The 10,592-nt window shown below is 33.5% G+C and overlaps 1 protein-coding gene across 1 annotated transcript in view; it reads left to right on the forward strand.

Annotated features, from left to right (window-relative positions):
• The first annotated feature begins 4,764 nt into the window (after window positions 1-4,764).
• Window positions 4,765-10,592, forward strand: part of LOC110103354 (embryogenesis-associated protein EMB8) — a 25,341-nt gene continuing 19,513 nt past the window's right edge. Inside the window, exons 1-2 of the mRNA XM_020832027.2 lie at window positions 4,765-5,250; window positions 9,934-10,062. Coding sequence (XP_020687686.1) covers window positions 4,813-5,250; window positions 9,934-10,062 — 567 coding nt within the window. The 5' untranslated portion in view covers window positions 4,765-4,812. The remainder of the gene's footprint in view (window positions 5,251-9,933; window positions 10,063-10,592) is intronic.

The following is a 10,592-nucleotide window of genomic DNA, read 5'->3' on the forward strand; positions in this document are numbered from 1 at the left end:
GGGGCATGCGGTAAATAATGAAAATGCGTGGCGCGATTCTACTGGCGGCCGAACGTAGAGTTGCGTACGTTCACCAGACCAAATAAAAGTTCCTATTTCCCATCGTTTCTCTCTCCCACGGTCCCACCATCATTCTCTCTCCCCCCTCTCTCTCTCTCTAACTATTTTCTCTTTCTTGGTTTTAGTTGAATACAACAATTAAAATAAGGTATTCATAATGACCTATTTCTTTTAACGCATTCTAAATTTGCTATTTTATTTGGCAATTTTCTCCATTTTATATTTTATATTTTTTGTGGGCTAGAACATACATGGTGATAGAGTTAGAGTCCTACAATATCTTAGTGTTGCATGGATATGCAACTCACACGCAGAGAACACAATATTTTTTACGTGGAAAACCCTCAAAAGGGAAAAAACCACGGGATCTGGCCTAGTTGAAAATGATTCCACTAGAATTTGAGTAGATTACAACGGGTTGACTCGTCCTTGAAAGCGATCATATTACAAATGTCAATAGCAAAATTGAAATATAGTGACAAACATGGATGATAGTCCAGCATCACTTGATGGTTTTGCAGAACTCCGAGCGTTAGGTGGCGGTCCAGCGGAACTCAGGGGTGACATGTGGTGGTCAAACATAACTCAGGGCCTCAAGTGGTGGTTCGGCGGAACTCAGTGCCTCAAGTGGTGGTCCGGTGTAACTCAGGATCTCAAGTGGTGGTCCCACGGAACTCATGACCTCAAGTGGTGATACGGCGAAGCTCAGGGCCTCATGTGGTGATTCGACATAGCTCAGGTCCTCAAGTGGTGGTTCGGCATAGCTCAGAGCCTCATGTGGTGGTCCAGCACAACTCAGGGCCTCAAGTGGTGGTTCGACGAAGCTCAGGGCCTCAAGTGGGGATCCGACAGAATTCAGGGCCTCGAGTGGTGGTCCGGCGGAGCTCAAGTGGTGGTCGAGGAGGCAAGGAGGCAAGGAGGCAAGAGCGATCTCCGATCTCTCTCTTTTCTCCTTAGGCTCAGGGGTCCCCTTTTTAAGATGAAAGTGTATCTATTTATAGATTTCTTGGAGTGGCATGACATGTAAATAGGTGAAAGATCAAGGACAAATGAGGAGTGATTTGGATGGATGATCGATATTGAATCCCTTGATTATAGACCGTTTGATAGACATTTGAATGTCTTAGTGATGTCACAATTTAGTAATCTTAGGCTCGTTGGATTTGTCTTGTTGAGCTGCTCGATTCGACTATAAGCACATCATGTTTGGAAATAATTTGGTAATCTAAATTGTAGTTTAAACCATCCAACAGCGCTTCTAACCCTTGATTTGGACCATTTGGGCTCGTATTGGGTTGAATTTGGTGTCCGGTTAAGATAATTATTTGAGAATACATCAGTTTCCCCTCTGTTTTCGGATGTTGAAGCTCCATGAGTCAAAAAATAAGTGCGATTTGAAATTCAAAAGCACTTTGATCTTGGACGTAGATGTCCCGAATTGCTCTAAAAACATCAAAATTGAATCTAGAACGTAAAAAAAAAAAAAAAAAAAAATTGTGTTGATGACCAAAAATGCTTAATAACGAAAAAAAAAAAAAAAAAAAAAAATTGTGTTGATGACCAAAAATGCTTAATTTAGCTTTTTCAGACCTAAATTTGGGCACAATGATATGACACTGATATGACACTAGATCATGACTAACATGGTGTTGATGTGGTCATAACACACTGGATTATGGCTAAAGCGGCCCGAATGTGATCATAACATGCATGATGGTGGCTAATGTGGCACCTATGAGCCTAAAAGTTGTAATTTAAATTAAAAATATAGACAATTACATCGCTTCATTCTTGACGGGTGAGTGGAGAAGTTTTTGGATTTCTTGCCCAAGGTCTAGGGTTCAAATCACACTAAAGTTGAGGCTTCTTTAAGCAAACAAAAAAATAATAAACATAAAAACTTAAGTATCACCTTTAGGTTCTATATAAAGTCATTTGTCATCTTATGGTGGTACCTCCCCCTTATGCTCTATCAGTGTTGATGGTCCAACTTGATGTGGTTGTGCTAGAGGTTGGTAATAATATGGTTGATGGTAAGGAGAGTGCAAATATGTTAATGAAACTATATGTGAAGGTGGTGGCTGGTAATATGGGTAAAAGGGTGTGGACTTCGTGGGATCTGGTGATGGGAATTAGGGGCTACTATCAGCAGGAGAAAGAAAAGTGAGTGCCCTGCCTTGTAGTTTCTACGAGTGGTGGTATAGCTTGGCCCTGCACTGTCGGTTTTACCCCTGTTGGGCCAATAGTAAACTTCTTCCGGCGACCAAACATAGAAGTAATCGACTTGCAATGAGGTTCTTCGCCTGAAGCCATCTAAGATGAAGATAGAGATTAAATTTTTGATTGCATGAAAGATAAATAAGTTGTAAAAATATAATGGAGTTGCTAAAGTTACAATATGAAAAAAGGTAAATGAAGTAAATGAAATTGTATTTTCATTACCTGAAAAATATAAAATTGCTAAATTTGAAATTGCATCAATGAGCTTACAATAATACAAATAAATAAAATTGCTAATCTTTCAATTAATTATTCTTCACTAGAGGAGGTTTCATTAGTTTTCATTATCTCTTCACATGTTGTCTTATTTTCGCTAGATTCATTGCTAGAACTCTCAACTTCTTCCAACTATGTCTCACTCACCAGGATTGTATCCTCACGTATATCAATTACAGGTTCTCTAAAATCCAACTTTTATTCCTCTTGAAGTACAATTTGTTTTATATAATGTTACTCTAAAGTCTCTCGTGGTTTGGTCTTTATTACTATTAGTCAATCATGTTTATCTCTAAGTATCGTCAGATAAAAGACAAAATAAACTTGACTTGCTTGTGAACTAGGACAAAAGGATCAAACTTAGCATCTCCAATTGCACTTCACTTCTATTATACCATACAACGGATGCACAATTGTGCCTCTAGTTGGAATAGGATCATACCATTCGTAGTCGAAAAAAATTTATGACTCTCATCTTCTCTTATATATTAGAGTTGAATATTCTCTTCCAAAATACCATAATAATCACATTTTCTTTCTTCATGAGTGTTTCCTCTCACACAAACATCATAATTTTTATTTTTTTTCTCTCACTCCATGACTTAACGTGAAATATAAACCGATTAACAAGAAAAATTGATCATGCTTTAACTATTATGATATACAATTGTATTGATGTTTATTGATAATATGTTATTACTTTTTTTAATTAATTGTTAATATTTGTCACTTATATATTCATACTATTAGTGATTGAATATTACATGCATATTATTCATATTGTATTACATTGATTTCAGTTGTATGTTCTGATAATCTACTAAGCTATTAGTTCACTTTGTGATTTTACATGTTTTCAGGAAGGGGTCATGATCTAGTGGAGTGAGGACAGTTATGGGATTCATAATTTCATATTTTATTTTATTTTTGCATTTTCTCTAATTTTATTCACTTGTAATTAGTAGCTTAGAAAGTTGAAATAAATGTAATGATTGATCTTTTTGGCTTTTGCACATGAATTCTGAGATATAAATATAGTTTTATATTTTAATGTATATGATTTTTAATCACTTATATTGAATTGATTTATATTGATGAATTTATAGAATCCTTATTTGGTTAATTAATAGATAAAATGATAAATAGACAATTTTTTTAAAATTAGACCCTGTGATGTTATACTTGTATTATGTAAATATGTATGCATGCAAGCATTCATGCATGTATATATGAATTTATGTGTGTTTGTAAAAAGTATATACAAGTGCACACGTGTGTGTACAGGCTTATTTGTATACTTGTATATCTCATAATCATCCACCACAAAAATGATTGATTTTCTTGTAGTAAATGGATATCGTTAGGGAAAGCATCGACAGGATCGACGACACGTATGTAATGAATATTTCGGTATATTTCCCTAAAAAATAAATAGTAGGCATATTTCTCAAATTTAGACGTCATGGAAAATATAAATTCCACATTCTCTTTGTGGATTTATCCATATTATTTATATTTAATGTGTATTTCTACAATATATTAATTATACAACTATTTTAAAGTACAATATTTTATATATCATTGCCTAAATTATTAATTTTTTACATATATGATTAATGTAATTATGTGTGCGCTTGTAAAATGTATGTAGGTATGTATACATCTATATTATTGATATATGTATTTGTAAAATGTATGTACATATGTATGTTTGTGTGTGCACAATTTGAATGTATATATGTATGAGTATATTGAAACATATGTATGTATGCATGCACGGTTATGGATGCATTTATTTCAGTCATTAGCATATGCTGCATATAAATGCACATATAATAATTATTTGGTGATACACATCATTTAAATAATTGCATCACATGAATATTAGAAGTTAATGATATTGATGTATCATGTATGATAGACTATTATCTAGGTGACAAAGATTAACCTAGTGGATTTTCTTAAAGGAATTGAATTATTTGTGTTAGTAGATAATATATTTCTCATTAAACAAAAAATATATATATATGCTTTAAATAAAAAAAAATCAAATGCACCGTACACTTGCTGATATTATATTTGATTTATAACATAGATGATTCATAGACAGGGGCGAAACCAGCCCTAATTTTCAGGGGGGGCAAACTTATAAGACATATATGTCAGGGATTCAAGGGGGCAGATATATATTCTACTTAGCTATAGAGGAGTTAAAGCTTGAAACCTTTCGGCTGCACAGTTAAAAATCAAGCAGTGATGGCAGCTCCTCTGTCGCCCATCGCACGTTCTTCTCCCCTTCGCACGCCGCTGTCCTCGACCTCACGCTCCCACTTACCATTCATGGCAGTCAGCGGCGCCGCCGCCTCCTCCTCAACCTCCGCTGAGGCTGAACAGGATATCAGCCGTGGCAGAGGCGTTACTAAGGAAGCCCCAATCCCACAGCTCGAGGTCATCGGATCGAAGAGCGCGTTGCTATCTCAGTTCGCCAGCTTGAAGATGTCCTACCGGCCATTCCCGGTCATCGGATGGAACCGCCATGTGGAGACCATCTTCGCCGCCTTCTTCCGGTCTCTTCCCCGTGTTCAGTTTCGCCGGGAGTGCTTGCGGACGAGGGACGACGGAGCCGTCGCCCTTGACTGGGTATCCGGAGATGAACGCCGTCTCTCCCCCGATACACCGGTGCTCGTCCTTCTGGTGCGATTTTTATTTTGTGTCCTATACATTAGTTTTCGTCTGTTGGGATGGCAATCGTAACCAGTTAGATTTTCTTGAACGGGGCTTACTTGGAGCTATTTCTTTCCGATTTAGTGATTTAGGAAGTGTTTGGATGCTGGGAATTTGAGAGAAAAGAAATGTAGGAAAAAGAAAGAAAGAAAGAAAGAGAACTCAAATCAATAGCCGCATATTTATAATTAACGAACAAATTGCTGGGATTTCATTTCCTTTCCTTAATTTTTTTTTCCAATCTTAAGAAAAACTCGAGAAGGCTGAGAAATTCTGAGTATTGGTGCCTTTTGTTATGGAGGAGGCGATAAGTCGAGCAAAAAGTGTGAAGATTTGGAGGCACTGAATACTCATTTGGGGAGCGGCCTTAAAGTGAAGAAAACTTGGCTGATGATAGTTGTTCAATCAGAAGTATTCTGGTAACAGGCTGAAGATTGTTGAGATTTAGTTATACTTTGAAGCGGTTAAACACTATTTGAGGTTTTTCATTTTTTTCTGTCTCTAGCCGCTCTGAAACCTTAAGTGAGCTGTCCTCTTTCCTGTTTATGTACTTCGCTTTTGTTAAAGCATTTTTATTCAAAAGGGTCACCAACCCGGGAAGATATACCTCTTTGTCATTGGTGAAGCTTGCTTTTTATGTGCAAATTATAGTCACTTGCACCTATGTCTCTAGAGTTCGGGTGCTCCCAAAATTAATTTTTGAAGTTTCCAAATAGCTTTTGCCTTGAGATTCGTGCCCGATCAAGCTAATTTTTGGAATACGTATCAATTATTATTTTGCCAACTATTTGAGGCATGCTTTATGAATCCTATTCTCCATTCAATTTTTTTCTGAGCGCAATAGTTGGTTTGAACTTATTCTTTGCAAAATTTGTATAAATCCCATTCATGTTGCTCTCAATCTACTTAAATTCTTTCCTAACACTTTGACATTAATTGCCCATAATTAATGCATTTTTTACCATTTGGTATGCATGTTAAAACGGCCTAAACTTTAGGATATTGATTCAGTGCTATTGTTAGGATAGCATATAATTAAAAATAGATGATTATAGGATAAATATTAATTATCATTTGTTCTTATTAGATAAGAAAAAGCTCAAAAAATGTTATCATGGATAAACTCAAATTTAAAATTAGAAGTAGATTTTGGATTTGCACCTTCTTATACTTAGTTTCTTGTTTTCGAGCAAAATCCAAGCTAAGGAAGAAAATTGGTTTATTATTGAAGAAGAGAACAAAGAAAAGAATCCCTCTCTTCATTTCCTACGAGAAATAATGGAAAGAGGGAGAGGATGTGAGAAAAAGATTAGAAGAAAGAAGAATTAGTTTTTTGTATGCATGTTTAATTGTCTTGAAGCTGTGCATGATTGTGCTATAGGTAGCATGTGCATTAGTTTGTTTGAACAAAAAAAAAAAAAATGAATGGAATCTAGCATATTTGGTTAGTTTGGTTCAATTTATTTAATGGTGGTTTGGTTTTTGGTTTCAAAATAAATCTTATTTGGATTTTGGTTATTGGGTCGGGTCAGAAAAAAATATTCTATTAAATCAACAACAACAACATCAACATCAAGCCTTTATCCCACTACGTGGGGTCAGCTACATGAATTCTTTTTCTCCATTGTGTCTTGTTAAAGGTCAAAATTCTCATTTAAATCTAATAAAGAAATGTCATTTCTAATATTAAATATAAAAACCAAAATGTTCTATAACTTAATGAAAAAAATAATTATTACTCTAAAGTTTGACTATACATTTAATTTGTTTCGGTTAAATTGGTTTAACAAATTCATTAATCAATCCATCAAACTAACCAATGACACACATCTTTATTATGATTTTAAAATTTGATTGGACTAAAATTGAACCGAATAAATTGTACAATATTGCGGTTATGTTTGATTTGTCTACCTATTGTTTGGTTGATTCAATTGAGTTTATAATTTGTTTGGGTTTAGTTGGTTTAAGAAATATGTTAAGAAATCTATCTAAATCAACCGAATGCACATCCCTAGATACAAGTAAGAGCGACGTGCTATAAGCAAGCGTGATTGCATCTTTTTTGAGGAGCAATTAGGTGAAACTCTTTGGTATGATATAAATCTTATGTGTTTATTATCTCTCATCTCTCTTATGTAATCCTTGTATTTCTACCGGATGTTAAGAGTTTTTGTTTTGTTTTGTTTGAAAGATATGGGGGTTCTCTTTGTGGTGATATTGAGTGTGTATTTATGTATAGGGAAGAGTGGTTTTCTTGTGCCTCATAAATTGTACACATTATGCAATACAAGGCATGCATCAAGGTTATTCTAATGAGTTTTAGAGTATTAAGGTATTTTAAATTATTTCTAGGATTCATTTTTGTTTTAGTGTTTTAATCATATGCACGTGAAAGGCTTTAGTAACGATTGTTAGCTTTAGCATAATATTAAAATTAAAATTTCATTTATCATTTTAAATTCAAGGGTATACAATTCTTAAAAACTAATTTTTAAACCACATGAATTAATTTTCTTTAAAAAGTTAATTGTCTCTATAACAATCACATTTTATTAAAATTAAAAATATTTGTGTGGTTTGAGGGAACATTTTGGAGCTTAATAAATCTAAATTTTAAGAAATATTTCTAATGTATTAATTATAAACCATAACTATAGTAGTATTACTGTTACGTGTGTTATATCATATCACATCATCCTGTACTATTATGCATCATTTGCACGAGGATATTCACATGAAATTTAATGCTAACTATGACACTATTGTGCTTATTGTTTAAAGATGCATGGAATTCTAATATGATGTCTAGATAATAGTTTGTCTAAACATTAAAATTTTTCAAGTATGAATATTTTAAAAAAAAATTACTGTTAAAAATGTGACCTTGTAAAGCTATACAAAAAATTGGGATGAATGTTTACACATTAGAAATTCGAAAAAACTTATTATTAGCCCTTTTTTCATGTTTATGATTTAATTTTACATCCAAGACATTAACCAATGACTTGGACTATTCTCTTTTTTAACTTTTTTCCGCTGTTATTCATATCCAAAATGTCATTTCATATATCCCAAACAGTCACATCGAGCATATTCTTGAAGCTATTAGCCCTTTTTTAACTTTAATCATGTGCACAAATTATGGTTGATATCAAAAGTGTCTTAAGCAGTGGAGAGACAAACTTAAATGTGATAATTCTTGAAAATTTGATAGGAAATTGTAGAGCTATATGGAGATCTTTTGAAAGAAGATTGCCTAAGAAATTCGATGGAGCTAATTTTTTTTTCAAGTCTGGCATAATTGACACAAAGCCTTCCTCTACTTTGTAATGCTTCCTCCCCGTGATTTATGAAATTCTTTGTTTTCCTAGACTCCTCATTTAATGGCTTTCTCTTCATTTTTTTTCAAGTTAGGTAAAATTGACACAAAGCCTTCCTCTGCTATGGAATCTTTTCTCCCTTTTGTTTTTTATGGTTATCAGTTTTCATTGACTCCTCATTCAGCGACTTCCTCTGACTCTTTGTGATTTATGATGTTTTCAATTTGACTTTTTTTGCCAACTTTTCTTTTCAATGGTTTTTTATGAGCTTCTTTGCTTTCTTCTGTGATTTTATATTATTGGTTTCCTCCTTTTATAATTGGATCTTGCACTTGGGAGCAGGATCAATTATCTTATGTGATATTCCTATTCTCTAGGTTTCCTCTCAATATTTGGGTTAGCCTTTTTGCGTTTGCCATTTTTGGGCTTGGTGGTCTTTTTATTATTGACTTTTGCTACTTTAAAGTTGAATCTTCTGTGATTTTTTTTTTACCATAATTAGTGATAAAGAATTCCATTTTTTTTATAATTATAAATAGGTGTTTTAGGTTTATACAATATATGTTCGGTTATATTGTATATTATTCTAGCTGGATGAAGTGTTATTCCTTCCACTTTTGGTAGTCAGATTCTTGATACAGTGAAACTTAGAGGTTTTCAACAGAGTTTATCTTTTTGTATGATTTTGTGATTTGATTCTTTTGATTTTGATGATTTTTTTCCTTGCTCTAAATCTTGTTGTTGGAGAGTTTGATATAATCTGGATTTCAACATGTGTGTGGTTTTCAACTAGTTGCATGTTTTTCGTGGTTATGAAATTATAGGCATTGGTTTAGCAGAGAACAACTAAGTTATATTCTACATTTATTCTTATTGTATTTATCATTTTAATGAAAATTAATGAATAATTATTAAAATTAAATGTTTGTTCGACAAAATTTTGTCTATTAGTTTAGTAATTTTTGCATCCCATCTTATATCCGTATTAAAAAATTTGGACTAAAAAAAATCCTATGATGATATCAGTGGCAGAGCCAAAAATTTTTTAGTGAGAGCACAAATTTATTATTTTAAAAATACTATAAATATTTTTAAGCGTTTTTTATAACTCTAAAATTTTGAAGGGGGCACAAATTGAATATTTTTATAAAAATTATATTTACACGAATAAAATAATATTATATAGAAAGACATTTTAAAGCCCCTTCCTCTAAATTCACTTTTGGATGATTTATTCCTCTGGTCATAGTTTAGACCTTTTCTTGAAGCTTTGGTTTTCACATTTTTTAAGGTTGGGATTGCACAATATAATGTTCTTTATGTTTTGTAGCCTGGACTTACTGGAGGTAGTCAAGACACATATGTGAGACATATGCTTGTTCGAGCTAGGAAGAAGGGGTGGCGTGTTGTTGTCTTTAATAGTCGTGGTTGTGCAAATAGCCCAGTCACAACTCCACAGGTATTTGAGCAATTATTTTTCAAATGTTTTACATTTGTTCTATGTGTTATTCATATATTTTCTTTTATTTTCTAAGCACATAAGCTAATAGGATAAAAGTGAGTTTCTGATAGGAATCCAATCTCCTCACAACAAAAGCAACAATATCGAGATTATGGGCTAATTCTCTTTGAAAAAGGCAGAACAAACTAATATACAGGTTGAACTACTATTTGAGAGATAGATCGGCTCTTCACAAACCTTAGGCACTGCTAGGAACAACTCCAAAGAAAAAAATAGCGAACACAATCACATATTGAAAATTAAATAATCTAATTAGCCCTATATAAGCCTCTATAATTCCCTCCCAAATCTCAATTCAAAACAGCTCCATTTCCTTAAATAAATCTTTTTTAATTCCCTCCCAAATCTCAATTAAAATCAAACACCCTTCCTTAAATAAATCTTTCCTTGTTCCCTCCTAAATCTGAATTCAAATCAGCCCCCCTTTCCCTAAATAAAATTTTCTACCCCCCCACCCCCCCCCCCAA

The sequence above is a fragment of the Dendrobium catenatum genome, unplaced genomic scaffold, assembly GCF_001605985.2.
Source record: "Dendrobium catenatum unplaced genomic scaffold, ASM160598v2 fragScaff_scaffold_1297, whole genome shotgun sequence".
Lineage (NCBI taxonomy): Eukaryota > Viridiplantae > Streptophyta > Magnoliopsida > Asparagales > Orchidaceae > Dendrobium > Dendrobium catenatum.